Source organism: Parambassis ranga, chromosome 13 (assembly GCF_900634625.1).
Source record: "Parambassis ranga chromosome 13, fParRan2.1, whole genome shotgun sequence".
In the NCBI taxonomy this organism is placed as follows: domain Eukaryota; kingdom Metazoa; phylum Chordata; class Actinopteri; family Ambassidae; genus Parambassis; species Parambassis ranga.
The window spans coordinates 20154834-20171384 of NC_041033.1; the positions used below are offsets into that span (position 1 = coordinate 20154834).

General features: G+C 44.5%; 1 protein-coding gene across 1 annotated transcript in view; it reads left to right on the top strand.

The window, feature by feature from the left end:
- Positions 1 to 90: 90 nt before the first annotated feature.
- The window catches only part of nectin1b (nectin cell adhesion molecule 1b), a 74942-nt gene continuing 58481 nt past the window's right edge, over positions 91 to 16551 (top strand). The window contains exon 1 of the mRNA XM_028419150.1: positions 91 to 1025. Within this exon, the coding sequence (XP_028274951.1) occupies positions 974 to 1025 (52 nt within the window). The 5' untranslated portion in view covers positions 91 to 973. The remainder of the gene's footprint in view (positions 1026 to 16551) is intronic.

Here is a 16551-nt window from a genome sequence, read left to right on the forward strand (position 1 = left end):
TTGCTGTTTTGCAGGACAATCCAGGCTCCTCCCCTTTTGCTCAACGTCATCCGATCCCGATCTCTCCCAAAGCGTCAGCGACATAGTCAGCAACACACACTGTGGTGGCAGATCAGCGGGCGGCGCGCATAGCGGGATAAAGCTCCACTGTACACTTCATCTACCCGGAAAGGAAGGAGGAAAACAAAGGGGGCGCATCGCACCCTCCGTCTCCAGAGTTGAAGCAACTTCACCGGCCTGGTGTGCTGATTGTCCAGCTGGCTGCAGGACGGAAGAACCGGGAACTTAACGGAACTAAAAAAAAACAGGGACGGTGCCCGCTGATAATCTCATAGGTGCATCGTGCGTTTTTGCAAAACGTCAGAAAGAAAGAGGCGACGTTTTCCCTCGGAAGGAAGGAACTCTGTAAGTGTTGGAAAGTTCCCAGCACAGCATCGATCGAGGACCTCCCGCCCACTTTACCTCTGCTCCACAGCGCTGGGAGAGGGGGAGAGAGAGAGAGAGAGAGAGAGTTGAGCAGGCGCTGCGGTGGATGGAGTAACAAAGGCTGGATGGTGAAACTGGAAGAGCTCCTTTGATGAGAACCAAACACTTCTATCTCTCCTCGCCCGCTCCTCTCTGAGACACTTCATCACCTTCAACACGACACAGCTGCAGCCACTTGGATCTCATTTTTGTTTTTTGGGCAGGGGGGGGAGACCCAGCCAGGTTGTGCTTAAGTGCAAACTCTCCGCCAGCCAGGGGACCCGCCGCAGACGTGTGAAATTGATGCTTTGGTTACGGAGACGCGCACAACCGATCCTCTAGTTTTTGCGAAAAAAGTCTCCTGCTGCTCAGTGAGAGAGGTAGACTATATAGCTCGGGCCGGAGTGGGATTTGCAGAAGTTGCATGCGTGGTCTTTGTCGTCTCGAGTGAGCCCTATCCATCCACTCTCAGGTTAATCAGACCAGATCCGGAATAGTTTGAGGTGCCATGGCGATGTGTGCGGGGATATGGTTGCTCCTGTGGGCGCTGCACATTCAAGGTAAGCCGCCGCAGACTCCAGCAGGGAATGATCTGCCTCATTTTATCATGACCTCCCTGCTCTCCCCTCTCTCTCTCTCCCTCTCTCTCTCTCTCTGTGCTGCATGATGTTCTCTGATGATAGACTCAATTAATGCATGAATGTGTGGGTCGCTGTGATTGCATGGCTTTTGCAGGGAGATGTGCAAATAAGTGAGAGAAATGTGTGTGTTTTCAGTCTTAGGATCCAGCCCCTCTCTAAACGGCTGCAGAATACTTATTTGGCTGCCAAGTGATGAAGTAACGCAGGCAGCAGGCAGATGGCGACATGAGCGAGCCATGTAGGCCAGCAGCCTGCAAGTTTTCCAATATATTTCATTGGAAAGGTAACTGAGTGCTCTGGAATGATCACTGAAACACTCAGATAGTTGAATAATGGAACAATAATTATCTCTATATTTGATTTTAATATGCAGACTGCCTCATGGTGTATTGACATTTTGTCTCTCGGTCACATTGAAACCAGTTCTGTCAGAATAATGTGTGTTTTTAGGGTGTGTGTGTGTGTTGATGGAGGCACTGGGAGGCTGATAAATGGATAAATGAATGTCAAAATATGTTGACATTGATCAGGCTGACATTAAAGCTTCCCAAAGTGGGCCTAATTATTTAAACACGCCTGTATTGGAAGGAGCGTCATTATCCTGGTTATATTGACAACTGCCTAATTGGAAAACAAAGCAGGCCAGCAGCAAAAGAAACACTATGTATTCACACACGTGTGAGTGTGTGTTGTGGTCCATTAAGGCAGCAGGGGCTTAGCTGAAAGTTTACTGGTTTGTTTACATGTAGGGTGGTTAAATTCTGCACAGCACCTCCATTATAAAGAAAGAAAATGGAAGAGGGTCAAGTGTGGTGGAGAGATGTCAGATCGTGTTTCCGTCCTCCCTTTTAAGCTTGAGAACGAGCTGAGATGTTAACCTTGTTGGAAGCTAGTGCTCCTTGTGGCGTCATGTGTTTAAGACTGATTGTATACTTGATCAAAAGCCCTGTCTGATTTATATTGAGATGATCCCTTTGCTTGTGGAGAAGATCAGGATTAGCTGGTTCCCTTGGGATTCACGGTGGAAATTCTTTTGAAGCTGTTCAACCAGGGGAGTGGAAAATGTCTCAAAAAAATGGCACTTAAAGCACTCTGGAAACGTCTTATTTGAGTAAAGCAGGAGGTGTTTTCTTAATTAGCTGCCACATGAATACACTTTGTTCCCACTTTTCTTTTTTTTCTTTCTATTGCTGTAATTTATTTAAAAGCAAAGTCACTACATAATTAATGTCTTCAGACATCTTCATGCAGGGAGGAGCTTTTTTTTTTTTATCCCAGCAGCTGTTTGGACACGTTTCTTTTGACATGCAAAAACAAGAATGTGTTCTTTCACCCCGAGGTTAAAGGACATCGCCATAAATGCCCACGGTCTTTGATGACTTAATTGATATACAACACGTTCCAGACTCTTCCCTCATTACCGAAGCACAAACAAGTGGGAGAAGGGGGCACCTAATAAATGCAAGTAGCCTGTTGCAGTTATCCACAGGGGGAAACCATTTGTGCTTGTCATGGTAATAACCATTTGTGGGAAACATGGGAGATGCCAAAATTCATAAGCAGAGAAATATTCTGAGCTGCAAGCCAAACAGATTATCAAATAAAGGGAACATTGAGAATAATAGATGTGTGAATAATAACAGCAGCTCTTCTATTAGCACAGGGTCTCTCCTGTATTCCACACTGATATTTAATTGAGTGTGAATCGAGTTAGCAAAGCCAGGTGGTTGTTTATGGCTCGGCTCCATCACCCTGGTCCTGGTTCTGCATGAGCCCCCTTATAGATATCAGTCTATAGAGCCGGGATAAAGGAGATTTTACAGCTTTAATTCCTCATCTTAGTTGGATTTAGCATTTGGGAAATGAATGGTAGACGAGCTTCAACTTTGACTGTACTATTACTCAGGATGGGAAAATTGTGTAGCCGTGAATTATAATCTTGGTAATAACTTGGCAGCGTGCATGCGAGCTGAAATCACTCTGCTGCAGACCCCTGTTGTTCGAGTCTGTCAGCCATTTTTTTTTTGTCACTGTCTCTCTTGAATGGTGAGTAGTAAGCTTCTCCACTAAGATCGCAACACAGCTGCTTTATTTTGTGCATCGCTGACCTTTAACTGTGTGTCTTTGTTGATCCTCACATGACACCCCCCCCCCTTCAGAGATGTGAATCACAAGCGATGTTTCCTGTCTCATCCTGACATGCTGCTTTTATTGTTTCAGCTATTAAGGGTCGCCTCCGCCGCTAACTACCTGATTTATATGCACACACTTGTCAGCAAAGCCTGACGCACAACAGTTGATTTTGGGCTTTTTGACAAATGGTGGCATGCTGAGCTGCAGTTGGGTTTTGGAAGTCTACTTTTGTGTTGAAAATGTCAGGCACTTCGGTAGGATTGATGGATTGATGAAGGATTCGGGGGGCTGAAGGACGATTGCAGGCCTGTAAAAGCTGATGACTGAATGCTGGAACAGGCATGGAAGGAACACTGCTGGCCTTTTGGAACATTGTAATTAGCATTTTGACTTTGATTTTTTTTTTTTGCCTCTCATGAAGAAAACTCTAATTGCTGGTCTGTGGCATTTTGCCTTTCATTCGGATGACAGTTGTGATATAATGAAATGGAGAGCGCCACTATAGGATTGTCGGGGGCCTTGATAGTTTGAGTGCGAATGCAAATTGCTTTGATCCCCGTTCCTTTGGGGGGGGGGGGGTCTCCCTCTTGGTCCCCGCTGAGGTGATGGATGGGAGCGAGCGCGTGGAGTCCTGGGAGACTATAGCTTGAGGAGAGCTGACAGGAGATTAAGCCTCGCTTTTTTGCCGTAGGAACTAATGGAAGCACTTGGCCGCTCAAACTTCATCTCGTTGTGCATTTTAGCTCATTGTGGCTGTGCTGTCAGCTCTTTAGCAAATCCGTCTGAAAACACTCGTCTCTGTAAAAATTCCTTTTTGTGTGTATGCTGTGATTCTGGAAAGAGTGGAGTGGCTCTTCATTAATTTCTGGAGCAGTTCTCAAACAAGTGTTTTGTTGTTTTCTTCCTCACACACACACACACTGATCCATTTCTCTTTTCTTTGTAAGTTCATGATGCACATTTCCAGCCCCCTCTGGTCTCTGCACATCACAAAATAGATGAATAAAACATGACGATAAGCACTGAGCCTAAATAATGGAAAGGTTATGACAAAATGGAGTGTTCCCTGCATCCGGAAGACTGCACAAACAGTATTAAAGACTGAATGAATGTTAAATAAAGTTCACCTCTGTAGTTTATATGCAGGATTTTAGTCATGATAAGGAGTGAAAGAATGATTCCAGGCCTCCAGTGAGGAGCTTACAGCTCTTGTGCATGTCTCTGTGATGATGAAATGCTTTGGATCTGATCCCCCCCCTCTTCTGTCAGTGAATGAAGCTATTTTAGGGGATCAGGAAGTTTAGTCAAATATCACAAGTGATGTTTGTCCCAGACAGCAGCTGTCTAAAGTTGCCAGATAGCTTGTTTTGTGAGAACACGCAGTTCAGGATCATATTCTGTGTTTTTTGTGGGGTTATTATTTTGGTGTCTGTCAGGTGTCCTCTCCTGCTCCTTTGCTGTCTTCACAGCAGACAGTCAGCCATATTGGATCCGGATGGAAAACACATTTATCAGCAAGCTGCAGCTGCAATGTTATGCTTCAAGTCGTTGAAATTCTTCTCTGTTTCAACTCAAATCGCAGTATCAGCAAAAGTAAAGGGGGGGAAAAGGAAATCAATAGAAGGGATCAAATCTAGCCCAGAGCTTTTCTGATTTGGCATTAATCCGTCGAGTCTTTTTCTTTCTCTTTAGCGGATCCTTGTCGAGGGATTAAATGGTTAAAGTCTTGTTCTGCTCTCCGAGAATGAGAATAGAATTGAGTAACCACACTTGTTCCATATTTTCCCTTTGCCATTTGTCAGATAGGCTTATTACGGGTCCCAGGTTGATGTAAATCTCCTCGGAAGAAAGTAAATAATCTCTCACGTTGGAGGGATTCTGACAGTCTTGCCAATAACTTGTAGAGCTTCTCTGCACTTTTTTTTTCTCCTCTCTTGGTTACTATAGTTACCACCCAAAAAAAATCAAACGTTTTAGTTACTAGCACATGATTTCTTCACAGGAACTGTTCCATTTCTGTTTATTCGAGGCTGCCGTGCGAAGGGAATGCAGCTTTTTAATGCATCACGTTAATGTTGTGTGTTTTTTTTTTTATGCAGTCGTCTTGTATTTTCTGCTCCGCTGGTTTAAAATAAGAAGCCATATGGGAATACCATTCTTTCCTCATTGTGTCTGGCTTTACAACTGGGGCATTTAGTCATGGGCTGATCAGGGATTGAGAGAGTGGATAATTCCTGTTCTTCTCACTAAGGCTGTATGCCTTTAAAATAAAGCAGATCTGATGAGTGCAGCTTCCTCCACCCCCCCCCCCCCCCACCCACCACCTCCTCCACCACTGCCTGAACAAGTCAATTTGAAACAAGCAGCAGGGCTGATGTGCCTCCATTAAGGCGAGCTACTGGAAACCAGTCAGAGAACAACCCTGCTGAGTCTGAGGGGTAAAATGGATACTGTAAAGCTGTGGTAGATGGATTCTGTTTTTCCAGCGATACAACCATCAACACAGTGTCACAGAAAACATGGCCAGCTTTGAGGTTCTGCTCTGTTCTACTTTGTGAACTAGTTGAAGTGAGCTGATTTTAGAAGTTGATGGAATTGATGCTGTTGCTGTGTTTTCTGCTGTTTGTCTGAATTTTTGTGCTGACTTGTGCAGTCTGCGGACAGGAACTGGCCTGCAGCTCTGCCTTTTACTGCCTTGGGTCAAACCCACGTTTCAGCTGGCTGACATATTACAGCACTACGAGCTGTAGATTATCATTCAGACGTTGTTCTCGCCTCTTTTTGATATTTCAAAGAGAGGAAGAGAGATGAGCTGTAAGTTTACCAGTCAGGCTGCATCTATACTGTATTAGATATGATCAAAACAGCTACATCACAGGCGGCCAAAGTTTTCTCATCGGGGTAAACATTCCAGAATTTTAGGGTCTGCTGATCCTCCATGGGAGCTAATGACTCAGTTGCCTGGTTAAGACACCTCCACCAGGGCAGGAGGACGACCCAGGACTCTCTGGAGGTCTTACATCTCCCTGCTGGCCTGGGAGTGGCTGGGGATTCCACGACTCACTGGCGGAAGTTGTTAGAGACAGGAAGGCCATCTTCAACTGGGACTAAATGGTTGTATTAGAATAAATGGATAACTGAGCATAGGTGGTTTGAAATTCAAGTGAAAATTCTGACTTTATTTCTATATCATGACCTAAACAGGTCAACTCATGAGACACCGAATGCTGGTACAGACTCCAACTTCTGACTCAAAACATCCACGCTGCCTGAAAAAACCACATCTGTCGATCCCATTACAAGCCTTCCAGCTCGCCCACTACACATGCCATGCACTGATAAATACCCCCAGGGGTCAAGCTGAAATGGAATATTGGCTCACAGAACAGTCGAATCCAAATGTCGAACCTTTCGAAATTAAAATAAGAAAAATTACCAGCTGTTTACTCTCGGAATGTGGAAATGTTCAGTATATAATGTTCAGTGTCATTGTGACACACCGCTCAGGTGTTCAGGAGGCTCAGACCTGCTCTCCTGCCAGAACTTTACACTTTCCTCCTTTTACTTTCTACAAACTTGGATGCACCTCCTCCCCCACCCGCTCTCTCTGTGTCTCCCCCCCTCTCTCTCTCCTGTCTCCTCACTCTGCCTTTGAGTACGGCGTGTGCTGAGAGTCGGCTTGGTTAGCATTTGATACAAAAGGGGGTTTGTTTCATGAAATGTTTCCCTTTTTAATGAGTGATGGTGTTCGCTCATTTAATATTCCGCACTGATATCTCTCCGGGAGCTGACTGTGCTTCAAAGCAACAGTGTGGTTGTAAATGGGAGTGGGTAAAGGAGGAGGATGGGGGGTGGTGGTGGTGTTAGTATGGGGGAGTAGAGTAGGGCGGGAGGGGGGGTGCATAGAAAACACAAACACAGGTTTATTTATTCTCCCTGACATATAGCTAAGCTCCCAGTGTGCTGCAGCCTGGTGCAAAGCTCCTTAGTGTCCTCGTCCCGTGTGCTGACAGACTATCAAAAACATGACTGATAGCAGGTCACTTCATATTCTCCTCTGCGTCTTTCATTTATGTTTCCTTCATCCCCCGGCTTATGATCGCCTTTATGGATAATTGGTCGGTTCAGATACATCTTGACTGAACATTCCTTTTATTTCACTGCCTGCGTCACGGCTGACACACACACACAGGGCCTGGTATTATTAGTGAGATTGAGGTCATCCTACACAAGTGGCAGAAATTCTTCCTGCTGCCCCGTACAGTTCAACTTTGCTGTGAGGGGAGAGATAAAGATAAACACAGCGATGGCCTGCAGTTTGGCATTGATCCTTCCATTTTGTTAGCAGGGTCTCTGCCAAAGCAACTAATGTAGTCTGCTATTGATTCCCCAGTTTTAAGCCTGGCTGAATATTACTCCGATGTTGCATGTTGGAGGTTTTCAGGAAGTCAGGTGTGCCAAACGGCCTCCGCCTCCTTCCTGTATGTACGTCCTGTCTCTCTCTCTCTCTCTCTCTCTCTTTTTTTTCAGCTGGCAGTGCAGTGTATGCATCCATCAGTGGGTTTTTGTATTAAATGCGTGTGAAAAGGCGGTGGGTGGCAGGGTGGGTGAGTAATCTAACCAACAGCCCCGCCCCACAGCGAGGATGGGAAGTCTATTTATCCCTTTTATCGGGAGCTGTACCGGACTGCGTCAGCGCTGCACCTATTTAAACTCTTGACTTGTATGCATGAAAGCAAAGCTGTAAACTGTGATATGCTGAAGGTAAATTTACTCCTCTGAATGCAGCACACTATATTACGCACATCATATTCCAGCAGAGGGAAGAAAACAACACGAACGTACATACCTGACGTTTATTAGGAGCAGCTTATATGAGCACTGAGCAGAGGGACTCATAAATACAACATGTGCTCGTGCCCTGCTCACATTTGAGATCTACATCACAGAACATGCACACAGGGCTGCTGTAATACACCCCTCCATATGAGACCCTGCTGCTGCTGTTCCTCACTCTGACTTATTAATATTTCATTTTAGCCAATATTATAATTGACATGTTTTAAACTAGACGAAGATTCTGGACTATAAAGATTAGAAATAAGCTAATTATGCAACAATAAGTGACCACAAAGTTCAATTCTAAGCAAAAAAAATCAACAATCATGCTGTAATTTAACCCCCATAAACCTTAAAATGACCTCCCATTGAGTTTTAAATGCAAAAAAAAGAAAGAAAGGCATACCGAGGGCCCTTTAATGCATCACCGGTGAGAAAATACAACCAAATGTTGCTTAATAATTCATCGAATGCACTTTATTCTACCTCAATTAAAAACAAGCTTTTTACACTAACAAGATCCTGTTAAAATCTGCACACAACTGGAGACCCACGACTCACTGACTCACTCTGACTGGAAATGTGCTGTTTTTTCCCCCTAAATTGGTAACACCTGTTGGCACTTGGCACAAAATACGTTTGAGTGCCGTCCTTACTTTTTTGTAAAAATTAATGTTTTTTTTCATCATGGCCGTGCTGTTTCTGTAGAGATAACAGGAAAGTGGAAATTACCACAAACTGATTTGAGAGTTAATTTGGTCGGGTTCGCCTCTGTCTGCCTGTAACAGCAGAGGTTCTTTGATATTGTTGATTTTATTTTTTAGCTTCGAATGTAAAATAGTTCTGGTAAAAATCAACATTTCCACAAAGTATGAAAATTATGCTCCTGGTTTGTGTTAGGAGTGCATGGCACTCAAAACCACAGGGTCTGAGTGAGAAGAAGACTGTCATGGTTCCATTTCAGGGGGAAAAAACCCTGCTTGGTTAGGGTTAGTGAAAGATTTAGTTCGGAGTTGACCTCAATCTCACTGCCAGTCTACATTGACATTTTGTCTGGTTTACTTTTTTTTACTATTTCCCCTGAAGGTTATCATTTGTAATGCAGAATAGTTGCATATGAAATGCCGGCTGTACCTCACACACACACACACACACACCTCTCTCTTCTCCCTCCTCACTTTACTTCTTCTTCCAGCTAAATAACTTTGCCAGAGGTTTCCACATGGGAGCCTCCGCTCCATGCCAGCATACGTCTTGCTTGGCTTTGGGTTTGCAAGTGGAAATTAACCAGTGAGGAATCTGGAGAGAGGCTTTGATACCAGTAGAGGAATCATGCAGGGGCCATTTTGTAGTTCACAGCAATTGTCAGCTGAGCCATGAAGATGCCAAATGTCATGTAAGGCCAAAGAAACAGAAGGCTGACAAGAGCGAGGGGAGAGGGGAGAGGGAGTCAAGGGCTCCCCCTGTCTCCCCCGCCCACTTGTCGAACATATGGGTTACAACAGTTATATGATGATAAGTGATGCAAATGTAAGTGGCCACAAGAACACCCACTCACTGACCTGGCACCTACATCAGTCTCACAGAGGAAGAGTGAGAGTAAACTGTGTGTTTTCCTGCTTTTATGTGAGTCAGATTTATTTTCCCCACTCCATCCGTCTGCCCACTGCCGTAAATATTTATTTCACTAGGATGCAGTTGTTTCAGGCTCTCTGTAACACTCTTTGTCTGCATTATGGAACTGAAAATAGAAACTAAAGAGGAACAAATGTGAGAAACTTGATATAGAGGCTGTTTAATACCGCAGCAAAAACCTCCAATAACCCCCCCCCCCCCCCCCCACACACACACACTCATACCCTTCAGGTTGCCGAGTTTCAAATGGTTCTGCGGAATGCGTCTTAAGCATCGCACTTTCCTTCCTAACTCGTGGCATAAAGAAAAGGGGGGGAACATAACAGTGTAAATGTAAAGAGGAAAGAAGGGGGAACTACAGGATTGAGATTTACATGCAGCGCCTGCGGGGGGTGGGAGTTCTGCAGCGGGTCATGCTGTTCCTGATTCGGGCTACGTTCCAAGGGTGATTCCAGTGCTCCTTGAAATAGTGTTCTTGGCTGACGTTGTGTTCAGGCACATTGGGGCTGCTGCTTGCTGGAAGAAACGACTTGTGCAAATAAAAAGTTCATTCAATTCTTTCCGGCTCATTAGGTCTTTTTTTGTTTCTGCGCGGGAAGCCTGTCGACCCCCCAAAAACCAACTCCTCTTCTCCATTAAAGCTATCTTCAAATAACTGCAGTGCTTATTGCATAACTGCAAGAATGTTATGACACATTTAAAGAGAAGTAAATTAAATTAAAAGCTTCATAATGTGCTAAAGATCACATTGTCTGCTAAATTAGTTTAATTAAAGCCTTCCTTAATTTGAGTAATGACTGATTGAGAAGCTCAATCTGATCTTTTTACAAGTGTGGGTCCAGAGCGGAGATGAAATGAAAGTGTATGTTTCAATAGACTCGACTCAGTATGCGATGGAAGTATTCAGGGGGGATGAAACTGATTGGATTTGCCCCACATTGCCATGGGTGTGTTTCATCCCTGCTGTTTGTGAAATTTTTGGTTAAGCTGGAAAAAAAAAAGAACCAATTCCTGCCAGAGTGAGCGGAGCGGAGCTCTAGTGGAAGTAATCCAAACAAGGGGGTGATTCTCTGTCCTTATATGAGATTTAAAGGGTTAATCCTATTGATTTGGTTGTGGGATTTGTCCGTGTAACTCTTGAGGAAGTTTCTCGGACCAGATTCCGGGGCAGTTTGCTCTCCCCCCCTCCCCGCCCGCCCGCCTCACCCCACGGTGTTTTCATTCTCATACTGCTGATGCTTTGTGACTAGCATGGGGTGGGTATTTGTTTTTGCTGGGAAGATCCACGTGCGTGCGCGTATGCATACGTCTGTGCGCATGCCCGAGAGGCAGAGGCCGCTTCACGTTGTAGGCCCCCCCCTCCCTTCCTCCCCTCCAATCCTGACCCACTTTCTTTTCCCCGCTCGTCTCTCCCTCTTTAATTGCCGCGCGGCACACTGAGGCCATCTGCTCGACTGAGGCCCGTCGCCATGGAGATGCTGGGAGGCTTTTCGGATTTGCTGCGGACTGACCAACAGGGAAATGGAGGTCAGGGAATGGGGGTAGGGTGTTGGGAGAGTCACAGGGGCACCACAGCTATGTTATAAGGCACCGACAGTGCCATACAACACCTGTGTGCAACACTGTCAGGAACTGACGAAGCTCGTAGGTGAAAATCAAAATGCCAAACATGACACCCATCACTTTAGATTGGGAATTATGTGGATTACCCCTGATAAGAATATAGACAGAGATTCCAGCTCAAGTTTCACTTCCCAAGGACAAAACAAGTTCCCTGAATATTACAAACCACACATTCTGCTGCGAGAGCAGTTTTACACAGAGGGTTATTTGTCTGTGTTAAGATGACTGTTTCCCGAGTCAGATGTGTATTTAGTGTCATATCATCTGCCTGCTCCGATCACACCCAGCTGCTCTTTTTATCCTTACAAGCCGCCTTTTGTATATTTTGCTGCTCCTGCTTATTTCCTTTCCAATGACACGCCTCAGTGAAGAAGCAGTTGTGCTGTGTTTCCAATTAACACTCAGGCGTATTTCAGAGCTGTGGCCTGCCTGGCTACTAGGTCGTCTCCTGCTCCTCAGCCCGTCGGCTGCACCCACTTGGATATTCCACGCTTGTTCCACAGGATCATTTGGCCAAACAGTTAAAAATGTGGCATTTTATTCCAGGAGAATGTTTCACTTAAACGTCTCTAATGGAGTCTCGGTATTGACCCTTTGGCACAGCAACAGTGCTGAGCTTTGGGAAACACTCTTTATATTTACTCCTCTCTTAAAGGTCAATATTGGTAGCCGTCATTTCTGTAGTGCCATTTATAGGTCAATACCTCATTAGTAATCTGGCAGAGTTTGAATCAAATAACAGCTGCTGTCTTGTCTGTGTAGGTGTGCTGCAGCCCCTTGAAGTTCACAGGATTCTGTTACTCCAATACAAAATCACCTTCATTGTTACTGAATCATATTCAGAAATTTTATGAATTAAAAACAATATGTTGTCTGTTTCCATAGGACAAGTTTTTAATCGGCAATACGAAACTAGCAAACAAGTTGATCTGATAATACTCCACCAGTGACCAGAAAGTACCAGCTTTCCCTGAACACACCAGTCACCACTCCAGCCAAAACAATGCAAGCTGCTTTAGGGCTGTGACTGAACCGCATCTTTAATGTAGTCAAATGTATTATTGAGGAAGCAGACCTCCTCTTCCTCATGCATCGTTTACAACATCCTGCCCTGTGCTCCCAGGCTGAGATCATGTTTATCCAGCAAGTCAAGGGCGTAGTTTTAGCATGGACGGAGGAGACACGTCCCCACCACCAAAAAACAGATTCTCATTCGGTGACGGAAGGGTTAAATTCCGTTCTTTTGCGGCGTCCTACCAATAGATCTCCTCCTGTTCCAAAGCCATTGATATTCTGATTCTGATTGGGTTATACCAAGGGCTCTGGTCTGACTGTAACGCATATGGCCATGTGATTGGCTGGTTCATGGCAGCTATAAAGTTCGCTGATGAAATGAGTTCATCATAATAATAATTGTCGGAGTCTGGGTCCCCACCAATCCCCAAAGCAAATCTACGCCCTTGCAGCAAGTCATCATACAGGTTGGTTGTTGGATGATTCTTCTACTACACAAGCTAGCTAGCTGACCATTGTGGTCTTTACAAGTAGAAGGCTGGTAGGTGGTTAGTGTGGAAAATTAGCAGAAATAGTTAGGCTATTCATTATTGTCTATTTGTTCAGAGAGATTTAGTTGACAGTGATACAACCTGAGCAGCGAATGTTCACACTCTGCTGGATGCAGACAAAGTTTGATGTTTTTGTTGTCAATAAAATCAGTTTAAGTGACACACCATTAGTACCAATGTAAAGCTGCTAATGGTGCTGCTTCACCTCCAGTTGTTTATGTGACCGGTAATGTGGCTGACATGTAACGTCGGAGAGAGTAAACCATGACGGCTGGTGTGCACCTCCTCCATAAATTTCTACTATAATGTGCTGTCTGGGTTACAGCGTGTTTCTACCAGATTGCTTAACAAGAGTCAGACCTCCTACGAAGGCTGTCAGAGCGCTCCGACTTTGATGCCGTCACCATCTGCATAGATGTCTCAGACAGCTTATTTTGCTCCTCCATCACCCGGCAGTGACAGAGTAACACAGAAGGCTGTGACAGCGGAAAAGGTAGCTCTGTCAATTTAAACTCCAGCCGGCGCTTGATCTCTGAGCTGCCCAAATGTACAGTCAGAGCTGAAGTTAACAAGACAATGTACCCAGCGCCTGTAATTGGACCGAGGCCCTTTTCAGCAGTGTGAAAAGATAGAGAGACCGTCTGTCAGCCTGTTCTCCAGTCAAGGTCATGATGTCGAGTGCTGGATGTGTTGTATTTTGCTACCGTGCCCTTCATCCTATCACAGCTTACCCAGCTGCTGCTGTGCAAGAGGTGGATGGAAACAGCTCCGCTCTGCCGGCAGCTTGCTAGATTATGTGCTCCGAGAGATTAATCAAATTGTATAATGTTAAGAGTGACCACGAAAAAATTTCATCCAGTCAGTCTTGCTGACATATGCCCCTTAAGCTGGGTTGAAAGTAGTTTTGTTCGTCCTTGCTGTTGGGGGGGGGGGCACTGGTGCTGCTGTGTTAGAGCACGGTGGCGGTTAGCTGCAGAGAGGCCTTCCTCCAGCAAAACATGCTGAGCGGGCAGAGGTGCCTTTGATTTGTGTAACCAGCGACACCTGTCTCTTTTCCTGATTTGACCTGAGCTTTGCATCAACCAGCGTGTCTGTGTGGCTGTTTATGCTCTACAATGGTTTTTCATTTCTCTGTTTATGGACAGCCCGGAAGAAGAAAGGCTGTTTGCTCTTCAACAGAATGCAATCCACTCCACCACTCAGCAAAATATTTATTTATTTAGGTACCCTCCTCTATGCCATTTTTGGTCTGCACAGTCCCTGGAGAGGAAAATGCATTAAGCCACTCACTGTATTTACTTGTGTTGGATTGACGCTGATGTGTGAGGGCAGGCCGGAGGATGGAGGATGGGAAATTGATCATCGGTGAATGAGTGTCAGGGGAATCTTGACATTCGCAACTGCTTTTCACGCTCTGAGCTCAGAGAGAATCCATCAGGCATAGACTGCTGCCATCTGAGAGTACAAGTGCTTACCTTACAAATTAAGATGTTGTTTGTTCAGGCGTCTGCACTTCAGTGATGTGTTTTATTTGATTGTACAGGATAATTAACTCACTTGTGTTGTTTGTGTTCTCGTGTACTTGGTTATTGTAACTTGAAGTAAACACACATTAAGGGCTGGTGAACCTTGATACATCGGCAGATGTGTTATTTGGTCATATGCAGTGTTAAAAAATAGGAAGTGTTCCCAAGCAGAGAGTAAAATAATGGAAGTTTACAAGTTTATGGCATTGATTAACCAAGACAAAGAAAAAAAAGTCCTTCCTAATGAAGTCTGCCGGCTTGCAGCAGCACCTGCATTTTTATGAGTCCTCTGCAGCACATTAACTCTACATCAACAAAGCATCGTCCTCTGACTTCCAGTCAGTCGGCTGCAAGTTAAAATAAAATCTCATGCACAATTAGCTGTCTTCAATCACAAGCACCACAGGATCAAAATAAATAATCCTCCCCTACCACAGCAGGAGGAAGTGGTTAAACAGAGCCGGTTGCAGAGATGGCCGTAGCGATGACAGTGTATTTATAGGGATACTGGGCTGTTAGATAACCAGAGGTATTATTTTAGGGACAAATAAATAAATAAATAAATAATATAAAAAGGGGATGAATGGATTAGCATTTCTATCAAAGAGCTTTTGCACAAAATAGTCTGTCATTTGTGTGATAGTGTAACAGTATATAGAGCTATTGTGGATGAGCTCTCTCTATTGAGTATGGGAATGACAGGTAATCCCTTCACCGGTGCAAAGGCCTGCTTTATTTATCACTGTGACACAAAGAATGTCTTTAAAACTTAAATTCAGCTAAGAGTCTGTTTTCTGCAAATAAATACACGCCTGAATTATGAATGGTGTCCCTGTTTTTAAATGTACCTGCAAGATAAACAAAAGCCAGGAATGAAAGGACTTATCTGTGCACCTTTGAGATTTGCCTTCCCACACACACACACACACACACACCGTGAACAGAGTTCTCATCTGACAACTTCAAATGTGAAACCCAATGAAAACTACCATTAAAAGCTGCTGTGTTGTATTTTGAATTAAAGGCATTTCAAGGATGGGTAGATCTGGATCTCCCAGGCATGAATAAGCCCTTTGTGCTGCATGTGTGTAGACCGATTTGTTTAGCGCCTCATGTAGACGAACATCACGGTGGTGTATGTGCATGTAGACTTTATGAATAATGAGAGGATTACAGGTTTGTCATTCTCTATCGTTGCTGAGTCTAAAACTTTGCTCCCACAGGTTTGAGGCCATTTGTTTGAAACTGCAAAGTCATTATTATTATTATAAATTTTGAGCTCAGCTCATTCCCCTTAGTTAAACAGATCTTTAATTAAAATTCAAATGCTGGGCACCGGATTAGTTTTGATGCTATTTTGCTTAAGTCTTAAAGCTAAGAGTTCACCTTGCTCTGTGTTTTCAGTCAGGTGTTGTTGCTATAGGCACCTAAAAAAAAAATTCTCAATAGTTAATTAATTTTAGTGAATTAATATTCTTGACTAGTCTTTCAGATTATTCTCCGCCATAACCTGAAGATTGATGATTCATATTTATAGGAGGCTGTCAGGAACCGTCAGCCTCATGCGAATCAACAAGTCCCCAAAACTCCAGAGCTGCTTGATGTGCTATAAATCAAAGGGTGCGCAGGGAAAAATCCCACAAAGATGAATAAAAGGAATCCAATTAGAAAGCTTTCTGCAGGGAGACTCACTTTGTGATGTATTAGTACAAAGATGTTTACTCTTCCCCCCCATTCTATTATGTGTTTTAAATATTGGAGGAAATGAATATGTCCAAGAGAGTGAATGAGCTCAGGCAGCATGACTGCAACTCATGCATTACAATGGAGTAATGTGTGCAGGCTTCTCTTTCATGCAACACTGCTTCATGCACACACACACACGCACAGAGCAGTGAGGTACTACTACACGATTCAATCCTCCAGAGCGCCTTGCATGTGTAGAAGTATTTTTAGCAACACACGGCGCTCCATGCTTCCAACGCGATGTGTCAGGACGGTAACATGTTAAGGATGCAGTCAGATGGTCCTTTGCCCAGAGCTCTGCAGAAGGGATGTGTTTGTCCCCAGCACTGGAGGGGGTGGGGGTCACGTGCTGACCTCATTGTGTGCACGAGAATAAGT